Below are 18769 nucleotides of genomic sequence, written 5' to 3' on the forward strand. Positions count from 1 at the left end.
CTCGTCGTCTGAGATTCAAGGACTAGGATTCCATTAGCACTAGCAGGTATGATTGTGATGGGGGCCAAATGCCGACCAAGTGCAGTAATTAGCTGATTGGCTCTCTTGAGGATATACTTGCATGTCCTGAGTGAGTCTAGCACATTCCATTACTCTTCAGTAACTGTGGCATGGCTATGCTTTTCTTTCTTTCTTTCTCTGTGTACAAAGAACGAAGGACAATGGTTACATAGCACGACGGGCAATGAATGGCTGCTGATTCAGCCGCGATCACATGTCACGCCTCTCTCTGTCTCTCTCTCTCTCTCTCTCGTCATCTTCTGGAGGTGACCTCCAGGCAGCTCATTTCTTCCTGCTGGCGCTTATTCTATATTACCTTGCATTCCCCAGTGCTTCTGAATCCGTCATTCCTTACACCGAAATTCTCGAACTGCGCGCGCGTCGAAAAACAACCCGAGCTCTGCCCCGCTTTATACATATATCCAAGCTTCATCTTAGCTTTTATCGTCCGTCCAAGCAATGGCCCAATCGCTACAATCCCCGAACGCGATCCCTCCGCGAACAAGCTCCAACGGCGCCGTCAATGCGAGCCCAGGTCTAGGATCGATCTCGGAGGGCGAATGGATGTCGTCGTCCAAGCGGAAACAGCTGAGCACCAACACCAACAGCAAACATGGCCGGAATCGATCCAGCGTGGACTGGACGCAGACGAAAGAGGGCCTGTGGTCGCAAGAAAAGGACCACATTCTGATGGGGCCGTATGACTACATGGCGCAACAACCAGGAAAAGATATTCGCAAGCAGATGATTACTGCATTCAATGCGTGGTTGAAGGTGCCCGAGGCTAGTTTGGCCATTATCACAAGAGTTGTGACCATGTTGCATACAGCTTCGTTACTGTAAGTCATTATCTATTGGAGCAAAATGGTGGAAATGGGCGTGTACATGAATGCTAACAGCTAGTGCACAGCATCGACGACGTCGAAGACAACTCGGTCTTGCGAAGAGGTATTCCAGTGGCGCACAATATTTTTGGCACAGCCCAGACTATCAACTCGGCAAACTATGTTTATTTTCTAGCGCTACAAGAAGTCCGCAAACTCAACAATCCCGTGGCGATGGATATATATACCGAAGAACTTTTGAATCTGCACCGGGGGCAGGGCATGGATTTGTTTTGGAGGGATTCGCTGACCTGCCCGACTGAAGAGGAGTATCTGGAGATGGTCGATAACAAAACCGGGGGTCTATTTCGACTGGCGGTTAAGCTGATGCAAGCAGAAAGCAGTACAGGGAGGTGCGTATTAACTTCTCCGAATGGAAAAGAGAGATAATTAACCCTTTTTTCATAGAGACTGCGTACCGCTCGTCAACGTACTCGGCCTGATATTCCAGATTTGCGACGACTACCTCAATCTCTCCGACCAAACATACAGCAAAAATAAGGGGCTCTGCGAAGACCTAACCGAGGGCAAATTTTCCTTCCCTATCATCCACAGCATCCGCGCGGACCCGTCCAACGTCCAATTAATCAACATCCTCAAACAAAAGACCAAGGACGAAGAAGTCAAATTGTACGCCGTGAGTTACATGGAGCGTACAGGCAGCTTCGCGCATACTAAGAGGGTAGTGACGCAGTTGCGCGACAAGGCTTTTAAACTGATTGATGAGATGGATGGGATTTATGATGAGCAGCCGATAGTCGATAGCGGGAGGAATGGGAGGTTTGTTAGGGAGATTTTGGAGAAGATTGTGGAATCGACGTTGAAGGATAAGGGGAAAGCGTGAGATTTCCTTTTTATGCCTTGTTGTACATATATTCTTACGACGGACGCCATCCATTCATTCATTCGGTCATTGTAATCTGGTTAGTGACATTGCATGATTATACCCTTGCTCATCAGTTGGATATGAAGTTGCATTATATAACCCTCCCTCAGGTTGTACCCAAAAACCAACCAAGATCCCTTAATAAGTATCCATAATATATCCAAACATGCATTATTTGACGCAAAACGAAGAAAACCAGATGGGTATCACATAACGATACAGCAACCACCAAGCTTGCGCAGGACGGTGGGAAGCACCTTTTCAACAATGGCTTCAACATCATCCTGTTTCCCGGCTTGACCCTGCTGCGCCTGACTGTACTGGTTGTATTGATGCGGCTGTTGCTGCGGCTGTTGGCCAGGATATCCACCACCGCCATAGTAAGGTTGTTGCTGATACTCATGACCAGGAGGAATCGTATCGGCCGGACCACCGGTCAGATTGACATAGATGCGGCCTGCATTTTCTTCCGTGGCGTATTGCAGCCCGAGCTCACGACAGACCTGCTCGACGCGCGGTTTGATTTTCTGGACGTGGTTGGCTGAGTGATTTCCTTTGCCGACGATGCTATAATGCATCAGCATATTTCGACCAACATAACAATGTAGAATGAACATACACGTGCAAATGCGTCTGCCCGTGCTGGCGCGCATACTTGATGCGCTCCTCGAGTATATCCTCCGCCTCCTCGACGTACTGGCCATGCAGATCAATGGTGTCATCGGCAACCCGGCCAGCGGCATTGTTCTCGCGGAAAATGAATTCAGAGGCTTGGCGATTATACTCCTGCATTTTGCGACCATGTTCTTTGCCTTCTTCGGAGAGTTGTTTAGCGAGTGCGCCGTCGCCATTGGTGTAGGCTTGTTGTGACTGCGTGACCACGATTTCACATGCGGTTAGTTTTGGAGGGAAGAGGAGAGGCAAGTGGGTGAGAAGAGGAGGAGGGATATACACGCTCAAAACAATGGTTTCGTTTGTTTGCTTCTTGGTGAGCGAGGCCGCGCAGTCGATCATATTCTTCTTCGGCTTGATTGGATTGGTCGTGGTTGAAGGCTGCATTGGATTAACTGGTGCATGTCACAGGCTAAGGAGTGCAACAAACCGCGCGCGCCGATGTGGTGCATTTCGTAGGACATTGTGTTGTCTTGTCGGCGACCTGTCTGGTATTCGACAGTCTCGTAGAGAGTTGTAGGAAGAGAAGAAGAGAAGAAGAGAAGAAGAATCCAAAGATGAACGATGGGCCAGCCCCAGCCAGCCAATCACGGCACGCCGAGATCTGGCGCTATTTCTGCGATCGGCGCGGCGCCGATCGTCGGGTTTTCATTGTGTTTTTTGCTTCATTTTGTTGATGGGGTTTTGGGTTACCATGGACTGGTGAGTGTTTTGAGTTCGGTTCAACCCTGGATACAGGTGCAGGTACATAATATATGTAGATGAAAAAAAATGTTGTTCCAATCATGAGGCTGGAGGGGCATTCGCATGCATCGTTTTAGCAAACATACCTATCAAGCAATTTAACAAATATAACAACATGCCACAGTCATCACTCATTACAAATAAACAGTAGACAAAAGACAAGCATAAAAGCAAGAAGGAAAAAAAAAGAAAAAAAAAGAAAGGGCAAAATCAGCGATACTCGAGAACACGCCGTTTCCATATCTTCCCCCCGTCCTCCGGGCTCCTTCGAAACAACTGCATGGACTCGCTGTACTTCAGCACTGTGCTTGGCTCTGGATCCGACTCGGGCGGTGTTTCGGATTCGTCACATCGCTGCAGGAAAAGAGGCGAAGTGCTGGTTCCCTCGGGGAAGACACACGCGAACGGCGACGGTGCGAATTGCTGGTGCTGCTGCGGGTGTTGTTCCTGCTGTTCCTGCTGCTGATGCTGTTGATGCTGCTGCTGCTGCTCCCTGTATAGACGTGACGACGACGACGACGAAGAAGACTCTGACGAAGACTGCCACACGGCGGCCGTGAACTCTCGCAGCGCATCAACGGTGGCGCCCACATTGGAATCCGATTGGGCGTGCACCAAGCTATTATCGCCATTATTAATGCTAAAGCTCTGGTTTTGCCCCCGATCTGCATGTTGAGTCGCTAGCAATGCAAGCGACCCGCTACTCGGGAAAAGGATTGCGCGCTGGGCTGCAACTTCAGACAGCGGCCGCAGGATATCGCCAGCTGAGCCTGCGAGATGGGATGTGATGCCATGCACCTCAGATCCTTCTTCTGTATGCGCCTCCTCGTATTCCTCCTTTGCCTCTTCCTTGTCGTTTTCTCTTTCTCTTTCCACGCCCTCTGGTCGAGTGCTTCCATCTCTTCTCCTGTCCATCTTCTGCCTCTACTGCGCAGATTCCAGGCCCTGCTCTTGAGACCCTTTCTTCCCGTTTGCAAGAAAAAAAATCACCTGGCAGGTAGATTAGCTTGGAGCTGGAGCAATAGTAGGGGTATATAGAGATATATATGTAGATATATAGAGAACCATGGAATTGGGTCGGTGGTTTCTACGTCCAACCGAGGATGGATGAATGGATTGATTGGATGAACGCACGATTCTGACAAGCTCAAAGCAACCGCTCATTGATGATGAAGAAGCATCGATTCATAAATCAACATGGCTTAGCTTTCTGCTTCAATTCCCTACTTGGCCGGCTTGCGAAAACGCCAAAGACATGATCGACTCAAGTTCAACTGTCGTAGGGCGATTGAAGGACGATTTTCATAGAATAGTTGCGAAAACAACCTAGCAGTTTCTTTCGAAGCTGAGTCAAATAGAGAAAATTCAAATCTCAAGTCGAGTTGTAAGCTGACATAAAAATCGCAACACGTGGTCGAGCACTCGAGCGAGTATTCCATTTATATATAAACAGAGGGGGAGATGAGGCTGCTTTAAGCAACAGCAATAACAACAACAGAAAAGAACCAAACCACCGGACAAACATTACTGACTAGTCTTTAATCTCTACCAAACAAAAACAAGAAGCAAGGCCGGAACACTCTTGGAAAGGGAGGGGGGTTCAGGTCAAAGGGGGGCGCTTTTGCGGGTAGATTTCAGCTTTGGCATTCAACGCCACAGCCGCACGCGCTGTAGAACTGCACTGCATGGAAACTTTGCTGCATTTTGCGTGCAGGCAGATTCGGAAGCTTGCTTCTTGGTAGATTGCGGTACTTGGATGTAGGGCTCGGGCTAGTGGCGCGCCAGAGAATGAGATCCAGAGGCGATAGTCGAACCCATCTAGAAGAACTAGTATGTATTTCATTGATACGTACGTGGACTGTGCTAGAGTACTATTTATTACTCTAACTGGCATAATTCCAAATACATAAAAATTAAAAACTAAGTAGTGACTGCACTCAGACACAGCCAGTGGTTGAATCTCCTTCCCCCGTGCAGTAGATCTGCCATGCTTGTGAATCGCCGCTATCTAGCGTTGGTACTATATAATATATTGTATACACTATACTATACCGTATAGTATATACTATATAAGCTATTGTAGAAAGCCCTCTAGGTCCTTGAGAGGCAACGCTCGGCTGGCAGAGCCAATGCCGGCTCTGGATGTGCGCCTGTTCAGCTCAGCCATGACAGACGATTAGAGTTCTTAGCGGATTAGCGTGCACTTGAAATGCTGCATTCAATCTCCCAAGGCCAATGAAAAAGACAACCTGAATTGCTCCGTCTTTGTAGCGCGGAGTCTAGAATGAGTATGTCTGCAGGGATGTGCCTTCTTGGGCAATGCTTACTCCGTACGGAATGCAGAACGAGCGGAAAATTAGAGATCTGATCTATCATCCAGTAAATAATACTCTACGGCAGACTGTATGTGCGTTCGTACAAGTGGTAAGATTTTTTACTCATTCAGTCATGTGATAATAATCTCCACTGCTCTAAATATAGCTTCTCGTCAGCAGCAAGTAGTTAAGCTCAAACTCAAGATAACTATTTACTAGAGCGATGGATATGCAGCTCGTCCTTATTTAAAACCGGCCTAAAACAACCCTAATTGGGTTGAATGGAAATTCAGTAATGTGATAGCGGAATGTAAGGCATTATATATACATAAAAAAAGTGAGCATTACCATTTCTTACAAGAGAAGGAGTTTTCCGGTTGCCATAGTAAAGGCATAGAGTGTATGAATTTCTTTGATATGTCGTGGGTATTACTAGACCACATATGACTTAGCTCCCGCCACTTAACTATATTGAGGAAGGCGCAGTATTTTTCTCTCACAACAAAAAATTATCTTACCAAATTTTACAAAACAAAACGAGCTTTGCCAAGGCTGCTCGTATGGTCCGCCGTACGACGATCTCCCTCATTGCTGTGGCGCATGCGCCTCGCCTTCCTCCGAAAGTGTGGCGCAGCAGGCACATATAACTAAGTTAACTACATACGACGCTCCTCATCCACTCTTACGTACGCTCACGAGGGAGCAGGCAGCACCATTTCGAATTTTCTGAGACACTCACACGATATGCCTTGCCTTGCCACAGATGGCAAATATGAGATTTTAGATCTAGCTGTTCTACTGCTCATATGACAGCACAAATGTATGTATGTATGTATGTATGTATGTACATGCATCATTGATCATCACGAGTCGTTCAAATGGCCATTACCAAAAGTGCTTGGCTCTCATAGCACCCACCAACGAGATGAGACATTTATGACTGGCCAGGCATGATCGAAAAGTCACCCTGAGACCAGCGCACACGAAGAACCCAGCTCTTGATCTTCCACTGACCATCCTTCTCCTTGATGGCTTCGATATCATAAACGCCAGCGGCCAAAAAGTGCGGTGCACCTGGTGTCATGCCCTCGCCAGGGCGGAAATGCTGAGCCAATGCCTGGCAGTAGACCTTGGCTGTGCTACCGGCTTCGTCGACTTCGATGCGGAAGTTGCTCACGTTGTGCTGCGTGTCCATGGGGCCGACGCCGTGGAAACATTTATTGAACTCTTCCACGCCGTTGTACGTGGTGCCGGCGATTGTGACGACGACTTTCTCGGGCTCTTCGGTTGGCCAGCAGGTGTCGAAGAGGGCTTGGTCGTACTCATCGAAGGCAAGAGTGCAGCGGAGGACGAGATCGATGATTTGCTCGCGGGTGTTGAGGCCGCTGAGAGATGTAGGGTAAGGCATTTTGCTTGATTTGTTTGATCTGATAGATAAAATCCGAGGTCAATTGAAGTGTTTGCTTGATTGCTTTGTGAAGTCTAGAAGTGAAACATCCTTTATATACCTGCACATTTTGCAAATGCCTTGAAGATGCAAACGGCATTATGTTAAAATCCGCCCGTCTAGGATCGCAGCGTGCCAAGTTTAAGTCCGACATGTAGCTGGTGGCTAGCTCTTTTCGGCCTAGCGTACTCGTTGATAGTCTTGCTGTCTCCATAAGTTGAGTTGATGCACTTGATTGTACTCCATAAGTTATAAACATCCTGTATACCAACTATAGTCTTGGTTTACCCCAGTTCTTGGCTGCGAATATTATGTATGTCATTCAAACAACTTGCGTGTCTGTGCTGACAAGATGCCGGGTATTACCATCCGATGAAGTATTTGATTGTATACCATCCAGCAGAGCATATAGCTCATCCTGAGGGAAAACAATATCCATATATCTGACAAAGAGCATATGACAGAAGTTAACTGCCATAAGTAAATACTTATCATGTAAAATGTAACTATTCAAGGTTCATTGCATGATCGTACAGGCGGCCTGATTGGCCACGGCGTTAGATGACTAAGATGGAGTTTACTTAACTCCGCAAAACTTAAACACCGGCAGTGAGCACTAATGATTTAGGGCTTACAGGACACGTGAGTCGACATGATTGGCCGCGTCTGTCCGCCTAGTTGGGCATAGCTGCGCCGAGCTAAGAACAACATTACGTTCTGCTCGCCATCTCCAACGGCCAGAGACTAAGACGACGAAGGAACACGGGGAAATAGGAAATAGGAATTCACTAAAGAAACGAAAAGAAATGGCCCGCTCTATACCGTCAACAAGCCCTGACCCAGACCCTTACACGATCGACATCATCAACGTGAACAACCTCCTCACTCGCCTCGAACAGAACATCTTCACGTCATCGGCCGAGTACAAACTCCTACGGCAGTCGCATTTGCACTGTGCGCGGATAGGCGCTGTACGAATCTCTCCTACACCCAAATACTAGGTTTGTGTGATTCAATTGATAGACTGACTAACTATTGTACCAGAATATCGACTATGCGCAAACCCTCCTGAATAATATTGACCACTCATTACCAACGGTGAAATCGCCGGCAACGCGTCATGAGCGAGCGACAGATCTCGCGAAGAAGAGAGCGCGATGGGTGAAGGTTAAGGAGAGATTCGATTTGGTTGCGGAGAATGTTGGGAGAAGGATCCAAGACGACCATAACGCCGCTGAAGAAGAAGAGGAGGAAGATGACGATGGTATATGGGAAGGCCTGGGCCCGGTTTCTGAACAAAAAAGCGATGCTGAAGCTGAAGCTGTAGTTGAAGCTGAAGTCGAAGCCGAAGTCGAAGCCGAAGCCGAAACGGTAGCTGAATATAATAATAATAATAATATCACACCGGAGGAAATCATTACATTACGACAACGACATGGTCACGATACAACCACCACACCCTCATCGACCGCTACAACCACAGCTGTTATCGCCAGCGGCACATCAACCATCCCCAAACCAACATTTCCTACTACTACTACTACTACTACCACCACCACCACCAAACCAAAACCAGAATCAGAATCACTAAATAACACCAAAGAAGCAACTCTCTCCACCCACCGCGCCGAACAGGAATCCCTAACAACCAGCCTCCTCACGCTCGCGGGCCAACTGAAAGCATCCTCCGAGGCCTTCCAGACCTCTCTGGAGAACGAAAAGGGCATCCTGAACCGCGCCGTCGAGGGACTTGATAGAAACATATCCGGTATGGATGCGGCGGGGAAGAGGATGGGGGTGCTGAGACGCATGTCTGAGAGGAGAGGTTGGTGGGGGCGAATGATGATGTATCTTTGGATCTTTGGGTTGTGGATTGTGGCGTTGGCCATTGTATATTTGGGGCCCAAGTTGAGGTTCTAAGTTTATCTAACGAAGGTAAATAGAACAGTACTTCCATTCTCCTAGTTTTGAGTAAGGCAGATACACACAGTGCACATGCATGCTTACACACGTCGCTGTTTATTATCAGACAGATAATTAAGTCAATCAATGATCAAGACGAGGGAAAGGTAGATATAGATAAAAGAAGCGATTGGCAAGGTTACAAAAATGTACATCCATCAAGTACGACTTGAGACTTAAAGAAAAGGATGGTTGGTTGACCGGATAAATGATACATCGAAGCTCATTTGCAAAAAAAAAAAAAAAATAAAAAATTAAAGAGAAAAAAAAGATAGACAAAACGAGCCTCAAACTGTCAACGCCGAATTTTGTATCACGCAATTAAAGAAAAGTATGAGAAAAGAAAAGAAAATGGGAATAGGGAATATGGAAATCAAATATGCAGGAAAAGAAAGAAAAAAGATAATGAAAATACAGATCGTGTAAACAATTCTAAACATCGACGTCGATAGCCGTTATATCTTACAACGGCTCATTCGTTAGATCAGACCGCACAACCGGAGGTTCTCTTGGATGATGATATCTGTACAATCGTTAGAAGTCTGCCTCAAAACCAAGGACAAGCAAAAAAACGTACCATTGACTGCTGCCATAACAAATCGGATCTGGGTTGTGTCGGTAGCGCATGTGAAATGTGTGTAGATTTGTTTCTGCTCAGCTTGGTTGAGCGACACGAAGCGGTTCAGAATGTAATCGCAAGCAGCCGCATAGTCGGCGCCGCCTTCATAGTCAGGGAAATAATTCTTCATCGGGCTGACAGGAAGCTTCTCCTTGAAGCGATCGATTTTGTTAAGGAAAAGAATGATCGATGTCTTGACGAACCACCGCGAGTTGCAAATCGAGTCGAACAGCGTCAAGGCCTCCTGCATACGGTTGACAGTCTCGTCCTCGAAAAGAAGCTGATCGTACTCGGAGATAGCGACTAGGAAAAGTATGGTGGTGACATTTTCAAAGCAGTGAATCCACTTCTTACGTTCCGACCGTTGTCCACCAACATCGAACATACGGTAGGTAAGGTCACCAATGATGAATGTCGTTTCGGTGATACCGGTGGTCTTGACACGCGAACGGAGGACATCCTGGTCGCTCGGGAGATAGTCGGGTTGGGCAATGCGTTCGATGGCATCAAAGTAGCTAGTAGCATTGGGTCAGGCTATGTTACGAACGTTTGGTAAGAATTCAAGACTTACTATTGAGCTGAGTCGTTGAGTTGGTATTCGCGAGAGCGGCGGAAACACTCCTGAATGCCGGCATCCCGCCAAAGAGCCTGAATGGCGCTTCCAACTTCGGGGGGAAGGCTGTCACCCTCGATCTGAGCTGGTTGCATAAAAATTGTTTGAACGTGGTACTCGGCACGTGGGTCTTCGAGGGGCAATTCGAGGGATTCCATGGCTTCCAGGATGACACGCATCGACTGGACAGTGTTGCTGTAAATGATCTCCTTGAATGATTCCCGTTCATCGCGGGAATAGCTGCCTTCGTTGATGAGCTTCATTTGCTTCAAGATCGTGGATTTACCCGACTCTCCAGCACCTGCAAGCAGTCAAGCCGTTAGAATTCTCAGTGCAATGATGCGAGTGCACATCAGAGACAACTTACCCAACAGCAACATTTTTATTTCATTGCGCTGCATCATCTTGTCGCGTTTGAGCTGGTTCTCGATCTCCTCATTGCGCGCCTTCCCCTCCTTATCCTCCGTACTCATTCCGCAACCCATTGTGGACGATGTTCGTTGAATTCGTTAAAGATAACTCTTAAACAGACGGGAGACGTGTGCTAGCACTCGAACGGCTGACTTGTAGCAGAACTGGGATGTGTTAGATGAAAGCAGGAAAAGCAGGAACAGATTGAGAATGTGAACGTGACGATGAAATAGAGGCCCACGAGGATCGAGGACTCTGGTCTCCAGAGCAGGATAACAAAGGTTGTTTGCCCGTTTGTCACGACGGGCGTAGACAGACGTAATGAATCAATAATGCGACGTGTCGCAGGGCGATCCAAGTGAAGCAACAATAAGAGATGCCCGTGCAGTGGGCAAGTGAAGAATGACTTACAACCCTGTTTTCTGCAGAAGCCCAATAAAGAAACGATTCGAGATCGACGGTGGATTAATAATAATAATTAAAAAGAAAAAAGGAGGATGTCGGTTGCCCCCTGACAGATAAGACAGATCAAGGGAGGGAGCCAAGAAGGACGCACGAAAGAGGCAATCCAAAGGAAGAAAAGAGAAGAAAGAAAGAAGAGAAGCAGGTAGTTAGACTCTGAAGAACCAACTAACTGCTACAAAGATATTAGAAACGATCGATAAGGTGAGGGAAGGAAGAGTGAGTGAGAGCGAGTGAGTTGCGTGGTTGGAGGTTGTGGTCGGAAGGTGGGAAAGGGAGGAAAAAGGACCGAAGGTGGGATTCGTCGTACGGCGTTGAGCGTAACGCCGTACGGTACGGTAACTGTATTCTGTACACATTAAATTGGTTAACTAACTTTCGGGCGCAGTATTCAGCCAATGGAGGGTTGCGAGGGGGATACGGGGGAGTGGGGCTGGCACTCTGATTAGCCCGAAGCAGAGAATTGGGTTAGACGCGGTATCTATACTTGAGGTTAATTACAGCGAAAAACAGACACTCCATCGCGTGCTGTGATTGAACTAGGTTCGATTAAAAAAACATAGCTTGATGGTGAAACGACTGATCGAAGACGTGATTGGCCAGGGCCAGCGGCAGCCGGATTGACTGTGGGACCACAATATCGAGACAGCTTATTAATGTGAAATTATATTTAATGCTCTAGCGACATGCCCGTTTGACAATCATTACTGTATCTTATAGCTTGTAGCCCATGCAGAGTGACTGACCAATATACACTGCATCAAAAACATGGCACACGGAGTAGGAACTGTATTGGCTGCAAGTCACGGATTTCAGAGTGTTGAAACTTGAGATTCCATCGAATTACCCACAAATGGAGCAGACAGGGGCTCTGCCAATCATATCCTTTGCACGCCCCGCTAAGTGGGCCTCCCCGCCCCGATTGAGATCTAACTCCAGATGCGGTTAGTGCTCTGTGGGACCTCCTGAAAATGCTTCTGTTTCGGGCAATTGTGCAGAAAATTCCATTCGATTTCGGAGTCCTATCTTCGCTCGGCAGTAGAGTCGGGCATAGTTAGCCGTAGATGATGATACAACCACTATAACGTCACATTTAAGTGTCTCAAGTGACTGCATCCTCAGACAGGACCAGTCCTCGAAAAGGCTTTGCCATGGATGTCTAACTTCAATACTTCTCGTAAACCATGATTAGGCTGGTAGTATGGTATGCATATCCCCGCTAGATTCCCATAGACAATGGGCCAGAGCACGGACTGTACGTACATAGCTAGGGAGTACGGGGTAGGACCACCAAGCGGAAGAGTTGGCATATCTGATACAAACTAAATTCAAGTCATACGGCATTCCATGAGCTTTTCTCCAGTTCCAATAGCGACCACGCGCAACGCTTTAGCCCAGTTACACTGTTATTTGGAAGATGTAATGATCGTTGGTAAACCGATACTTGTGCGGATACAGCAAGATTTGCAGTGCCAATTCAGCTAATCTAAATATCTTGAGTTCAAAACCTATCTATTAACTATTTTCAACCATCGAGTATATTATCTCGCTTTGTGAGGCACATCACACAAATATCAAGCACGTCCTCACAATCAACGCCGTTTTTTTCACCTTTAATTCTCTTCCACCCTCTTCTGCCTGCTTGCCTGCGAGTCTGTCACACTTAAGGACGGGCCTGTATTCACTCATAATTTGTCACCTGACAAACAAGTCAATGCAGCTTGTAACTCATCTACTATCTTTTCCTCAAGGCGACTCTCAGCACCCGCATGAAGTGGCTTTTGACGAGCCAACTCCACTTCCTTCTCGTTGGTAGCCACAATACGAGTTCGCAGACTGGTGCGCCGACTAAGCAGCTCTTCAATGTCCTCTTTGAGCTGCGATTTATCCCATTTCAATTCTTGGATGGCTTGGCTATCGACTCCAGCACTTGGTCCGGCGGCTCGGTATCGCTCGAGAATGAATGAAATTAGTGTCAGGGAGTATGCCTCAGACGCCATCGATAGACAGATTCGTTTCTCAGGGTGCTGAGACGATGATAATGTGGTTGTAGGTGCGTGCATACTAGAAAATGACTCAGCTGCTTGAGTCAGTCGCCCTTCAAATTGATTGAGAAATGCCGCGACTTCCGATGCAGCGCGACTAACGTGAAAGAGAAGATTGAGACACAGAGGCAAGAACCCCTCTCTCCAAATCGCATATAGTCGAGGCACCGGGTCAAAGGGACCGAAGCTTTTGGCTTGCCCAAGGATGCGCGTTAGTCGACTTGTGGATAGTTTCATGAGCACCGCTTCAACTGCTAAATATTCCGCCAACATGGGAATGGCAGAAAGTTCCACCAAGAAGATAATGCTTAGTTCGCCGTATACTGGATCGCCTTCAACTGTCAACTGATCTGCCCACGAGAACAGAGTAGTCGCGTATCTAGCGGTGTCATTATCTTCAATGTGAAACACAATGTGTTCATATAATCTCTCCGCATCCTTGACTCGCAGGGCCGTCTGCAAGATTGCCGTGATGATGGCAAAATCCTTGGGCGAGCAACGTTGCGGTTCGTCATGCAAATATGTTGTGAGCGACCGGAAGCCCTGTGCAATCACAATCTTAATCACCTCTAATATAATAGAGAGATCTGGTGAAAGGTCAGGTTTCCCCTTCTTCTTATTCCTAGACTCCGGGGCTGCTGCTGATGGTTTGGTGACATGAAACTGAAGCGCGAGGAAAAGAACGTTGAGTAAACCACGGTAATACTCTGTATGGTCATGAATCAAGGCATTTTCGTACGTAGTGCCACAAGAGCGCATTGTTTCCCACACAGTGGCCAGCAATCCAACCATTTGCGGACCATGAGCACCAAACTCGACCAATCTTTGAAGCATTGAAAGAGCAAAATCAACACGAGACGTTTGCAGCTTCGAAAAAATAGGCTCCTCAGGGACTGCACGGGTGTTTGCAAGTAAACAATTCCGCACGATTAGCGCCATGGATTTTTGAATTTCTTGATCAGGAGTAAAGTCGGTTGCATGCTCGATCGCGAAAAACTTCCAACTATTGAACAGATTCTGCATGATATTTCATGTTAGTCTTAAAATTCCCTCGATCTATTCCAAGACATTAAATGTCACTTACTACTTGTGCTTCCACCAGAGACAGATTGAGGTTCGCTCGCTCAAACTCATCTGCAAAACCTTGATCCTTTCTCCCTTTCCAAGAGAAGTCATATGACAGTAGTCTATCCGATAGATAAAGATCATAATAGTACCCTTTACCTAGTGGTCGTATCTCAAGGGCCGTGCGCTTCAATTGTTGAAGATGGCATCCTGCGTATTTCATTTCGAAATTTCTCTTTAAGTTAGCGTGAAGGGACGCGTTGTAACCGGAGACGTCCACTGCGTTTTCGGCGTACCAGGAGACTAGTGGTACCAGCATCTTGACAAACGTCTGATCCCTAGCCTCCTTCGCTGAGTGCAGGTAAACAGCACACAGGTTGGCTGTAATGGCTGCAATTTGTATCATATTAATCTGGGTTGTAACTGTCTCACTGTCGAGTTTCAAGTGAGAAACGTAGCTCACAATGGAGCTAAAAAAGTTAGAATGGTTGCCTAACTGAGGAGTTGCCCAAGGCCAATGCTCCTGTGAGCAGGAAATGAATTCAAGTAGTGACAACGAAACCAGAGGGTCGAGGTGGTCGATATTTGTCAAAGAGTTGAGTGCTGTTTTGAGGAATGGAGTATTCCGCATCTTCGGAGCTTTGTCGTCGCCGGTGCTCAGTTTCAATGTGTCACGAGGTGAACTTCCCGTAAGGAGATATATAGCAACCCATTGCTGACGTTTACTGACAAATGCAGACAGAAGTCGCCATATTGACACCAGCAAGGTCATGTTAGGTAAAGGCTTGTCGAATTGTGCGAGCATGTCAAGGAAAAGGCATGTCGATTCTGCGCCTAGATGGCCAAGGAAGGAAGCTGGCTCGTTTTCAAGATCTAATGCTGCGTTCGTGATCAACATCTCTAAAAGAGTTACCACAGGTAAACGGTAGCGGTCATGGGCGCTGTAAAGTTTGACAAGGATAGGAGATGCCTTAAAAAGTTGATCTTCAAGGAGAGATGCAGCTGACCCAGCCAGCTGCGCTGCTTGAATCAATTTTATAGCTAACCTGAGTGTGGCGATCAGCTGGTGTTCATAGCAAAGTAACTGGCGAAGGTAGATGGTGCTTGTCGGAGTTTGAAGGCCATCCAGGATAATACGTAAGACGGGGTTTAATGGCAACTCATCCTTTGACTGAGGTCGCAGCACGTCGAGGATGTATTCAGCTGACTGCTCAAAGACTGCTGAAATCTTTGACTGAGCATTTACCGTTTCGTCAATACCATACGTATAGTAGATGATTCTTTCAAAGTTCTCGGCCAACACGGCATTCACCTGAAGCCTATGCTCCGGTTGATTAAACCGCCAATTTCCAGAACTGTTGTATATTTCAACCATGACACGCACAAAATCTGAGAGTACTTTGCTGATGACATGAGATGGCACACCGGCGGTCCTATCGGAGGAATCACCGGACCTAGTAATCGTGCGTGCCGCCATTTTCCGTACTGCAGCGTTCGATATCGCATCTTCCACAACTGCACCGAAGAGATCGACACAGCTGAGGAGAAAAGGATAATTACCCGACGTCACTTCGCTCGCTTGCACAATTGCAGAGAAACGGCCTCCTTGACCACCTTGGCCTAACAGGCTACTCCGAGATAAGAAGGGCCACGCGCGACTTGGAAGAAAAGAAACAAGAGCTCGCAGAAATCGCAAGCAGGCCACGACCACATCGAGCGAATCGCCAACACTTTGTAGATTTCGTTCCAAGATATCGAAAATCACGGACACAATGTCGCTACGTTCATTCAAACCTTCACTAGCAAGTTCAAGTATCTTTCTTGGGCCATTGCCATCTTCCGTGGTTTGGCACGCAGCCATTAGATCAGTGAGCAGCCCGATGATCTCAGCGATGGCTTCATCGTCAGCGTTAGGCATGTGGCCGCCATTGGTTGACCATTTTTCTAGCCAGCTACCGAGGAAGGTTATACAAGAGTATTTATGATACCACATGATAACGGCAGGCTTTGATTCTGAAACTACCTGGCCGGTTGTTGTTGGCTGAAGCTGTGAAGAGCCTGTAACAACAAGCGCGGTCTCTGTACCGGTATTTTCATTTAGTTTCGCGGTTGTCGAGGCAATCATGGGAATCGGCTGGACAAGTGAAACAAAATTGGCATTTTCGTCTTCACGTATAGTTTCGTACCCCTGGAAGTCCGGTGACACCATTTGAGTGAAAGTTTCCATGGTATCCAATTCGTTTAAGATACCATCAGCACCGCTCTCATTGATTTCGTCTTTTCCAGTTAAAGCTCGACATAATTGAAGGAACGGCACTGATTCATACGGAAAACGAGAGCGAGCGATGTGGAATATTCGACCCATGAGATTCTCATCGTTTAGGAAAATGAAACGGGGGTCGCTTGGCTGAGTGATAGAGTCGTTGTATCCTTCAAGAGGATTCGTTGATGACTTCAAGATTGACAAAGTCGACGCTAGAATTTCTGGAGAGTAATCTATCAATTGTGAGCTCACGCGAATAATACTCATCAAGGAATTGCGAATCCACAAATTGGTTGCCAAATCATCAACGGCGGAGGCTGACCCGGCAGCGGAAGCGATATTATTAATGACTTCGAATAGCTGGCCTCTTTCAATAGCTCCCAAGGTCAGCACGCCAACAAAGTCATCTCCATAAGCAGGGACTCGGGCAATATCTAATAAGTCTTCATAAAACGTCTGCTCTAACGAGCGAGATGAAGATGTGGCGGGTAAATTAGCTTGGAACGAATCGACTGCGCTGTGAAACTGCTCCATTTCTCGGGTCTCTTTCGCAATTTGTGCTATTTCTCGCATTTGATAAAGTATTGCGCCCCAGGCAAAGGCCGCAGGACTAGCACTCAGTACTTCCATATTAACAGCATTCAAAAGCACCTCGTTGATCTCTGTAATGTGTGCACGGGATAGAAAATACGGCTTAGAATGCGACAAAGCTTCGGCTTGCGACAATTTGGCATTCTTCAAAACCAATGTCATGGAATCAGGAAGCTTGAGCAAACCTAGGGTCGTGACGGAAGTGACAACTTGCAGGGAAAGTCTGAGAACAATTGGGTCCTCACATGGCTAGGAAACGAAAGTTAGAAGATCACACAATCTGGGGCCTTTTTGTACTCACCGGGTTGATAGGCTCCATGAAGCTATATTCAGCCATGAGCCGTAACCAGGCCAAAATAACCTCTCCAGTCGGTAACAAATCAGACGATTGAACATGCAAGAAGATAATCTGCATGATGTGTACAATCTCATCAACAAGAGCTGTTCGCCAAGCATTCTCTGACTCAATGTTGCTCTCAGAGGCAGACAACCAGCCACCTTCAGCCTGAAAATCGGAGGCACGCTTTTCAATGGCCTCAATCGCTTCAAGTAAAAATCGACTGTTTTCGGCTTCTCCAAGTTTATCTTTGAATAACTGTTCCCCGAGGCTTGCAAGACCGTCCTTTATGGGACCTTGGTCTGCGTGTGTAAGCGGTATTTGGGAAGCATCAGCTGGAACTTTCCCATGCAGAGTAAGCGCCAGTAATTTTCTGGAGATTTTAAGAATATGACTCCTTTCCGACAAGTATAAGCTCCGCAGGCGTATACGTCTGGACTTTTCAGAATAGAAATCTGCATCTGAGCCCCCGTGCACTTTTTTCAGAACTTCTTTTAACTGCGGTCCGGCCAAGGAAACGCGAAAACTATCCACACTCGTTGCATCTTGTAAACTGGTTGCTTCTTCTTCGGAGAGTCTCCCTAGAAGTCGGGTGTTGGGTCTACTCTGCCATTCTTGGACCGTGATTCGGAGTGCTGATACCTCGTCGATTCCAGCTTTTTGACTCAACCACAGAGCATCGGACTTGATCTCTTCTATTTTATAAGCTGCCTGTGGTGATGTATCCACATGGATAGCGGCTGTTTTGGACTCGAATTCGGATTTGGACTTTGGAGAAGGAGAATCGAAAGGCGTGAAGCAATTCGAAAGCGATCGGACGCTTTCTGGATGGGACAAGAAGGATGTGATGTATTCGGCATCACTGTGGTACTCTGGCGAAGACGAGAGTGCAATAAATGCACGTCTCCAAGATCTGTTTATGTTAGTTCAAAGGTCTATTAGGCAAATCCGGGTGTCTGGATATCCATACAGAAGCTGTGCGTCCCCAGAGAAACATTTATCCAGGGACGCGAAATAGGCTTCCGGAGCCGGAGCCATCACTGGCACAGCTATATCATTATCCAGATGCCAAAACTGTTGCGACAGGGATGAGGAAAGAAAATAAACCCAGCGAGAACTCTCAGCTGGCGAATTGAGAGGCGTGGTAGGCAATCTGTAGCTATTGAGCTGGTAATTAAAACAACCAAAAACGAGCTTGCGGCGGCAACATCAAAGCGGAGCGCGACTGGACTAATTTGGTTTAGCGCCACGACGGCAACTGTCCCTCCTTCCTTCTGTTGGGGATTATTTCTCTCAGACGATTTACCCATTGACAATTGTTGCACTGTCTGTCTGGCCTCGATAAAGAGATATCGCCGGCGCCTCTTTCTCTATACCTACTGTGCATGTTCTA

The 18769-nt window shown here is 47.1% G+C and overlaps 7 protein-coding genes across 7 annotated transcripts, besides 2 other annotated features; 2 read left to right on the forward strand and 5 right to left on the reverse strand.

Moving 5' to 3' along the window:
* Positions 1-519: 519 nt before the first annotated feature.
* Positions 520-1788, forward strand: UA08_00830 (Geranylgeranyl pyrophosphate synthase; the record flags this gene model as incomplete). The annotated part of the gene is made up of 3 exons (XM_020260680.1): positions 520-899; positions 971-1297; positions 1353-1788. 3 exons carry the CDS (start codon positions 520-522, stop codon positions 1786-1788), a joined length of 1143 nt encoding a protein of 380 aa, XP_020124677.1.
* Positions 1789-2036: 248 nt separating this feature from the next.
* UA08_00831 (hypothetical protein) lies at positions 2037-2966 on the reverse strand (the record flags this gene model as incomplete). Its single annotated transcript, XM_020260681.1, has 3 exons — positions 2037-2397; positions 2450-2897; positions 2933-2966. The coding sequence occupies 3 exons, from the start codon at positions 2964-2966 to the stop codon at positions 2037-2039; spliced, it is 843 nt and encodes a 280-aa protein (XP_020124678.1).
* A 490-nt stretch (positions 2967-3456) lies between these two features.
* Positions 3457-4161, reverse strand: UA08_00832 (hypothetical protein; the record flags this gene model as incomplete). Its single annotated transcript, XM_020260682.1, has 1 exon — positions 3457-4161. The coding sequence occupies one exon, from the start codon at positions 4159-4161 to the stop codon at positions 3457-3459; it is 705 nt and encodes a 234-aa protein (XP_020124679.1).
* Positions 3668-3737: a repeat region (Identified by RepeatMasker using a combination of RepBase library and repeat library created with RepeatScout).
* Positions 4162-5863: 1702 nt separating the features above from the next.
* Positions 5864-5911: a repeat region (Identified by RepeatMasker using a combination of RepBase library and repeat library created with RepeatScout).
* A 584-nt stretch (positions 5912-6495) lies between these two features.
* Positions 6496-6969, reverse strand: UA08_00833 (hypothetical protein; the record flags this gene model as incomplete). Its single annotated transcript, XM_020260683.1, has 1 exon — positions 6496-6969. One exon carries the CDS (start codon positions 6967-6969, stop codon positions 6496-6498), a length of 474 nt encoding a protein of 157 aa, XP_020124680.1.
* An 845-nt stretch (positions 6970-7814) lies between these two features.
* UA08_00834 (hypothetical protein) lies at positions 7815-8928 on the forward strand (the record flags this gene model as incomplete). Its single annotated transcript, XM_020260684.1, has 2 exons — positions 7815-7979; positions 8053-8928. The coding sequence occupies 2 exons, from the start codon at positions 7815-7817 to the stop codon at positions 8926-8928; spliced, it is 1041 nt and encodes a 346-aa protein (XP_020124602.1).
* A 521-nt stretch (positions 8929-9449) lies between these two features.
* UA08_00835 (Guanine nucleotide-binding protein subunit alpha) lies at positions 9450-10687 on the reverse strand (the record flags this gene model as incomplete). The annotated part of the gene is made up of 4 exons (XM_020260685.1): positions 9450-9493; positions 9548-10104; positions 10161-10503; positions 10570-10687. 4 exons carry the CDS (start codon positions 10685-10687, stop codon positions 9450-9452), a joined length of 1062 nt encoding a protein of 353 aa, XP_020124682.1.
* Positions 10688-12760: 2073 nt separating this feature from the next.
* UA08_00836 (hypothetical protein) lies at positions 12761-18414 on the reverse strand (the record flags this gene model as incomplete). Its single annotated transcript, XM_020260686.1, has 5 exons — positions 12761-14137; positions 14205-14278; positions 14345-17288; positions 17341-18289; positions 18347-18414. 5 exons carry the CDS (start codon positions 18412-18414, stop codon positions 12761-12763), a joined length of 5412 nt encoding a protein of 1803 aa, XP_020124839.1.
* Between the last annotated feature and the right edge of the window lie 355 nt (positions 18415-18769).

This window comes from Talaromyces atroroseus, assembly GCF_001907595.1.
Source record: "Talaromyces atroroseus strain IBT 11181 chromosome Unknown scaffold_0, whole genome shotgun sequence".
Classification (NCBI taxonomy): domain Eukaryota; kingdom Fungi; phylum Ascomycota; class Eurotiomycetes; order Eurotiales; family Trichocomaceae; genus Talaromyces; species Talaromyces atroroseus.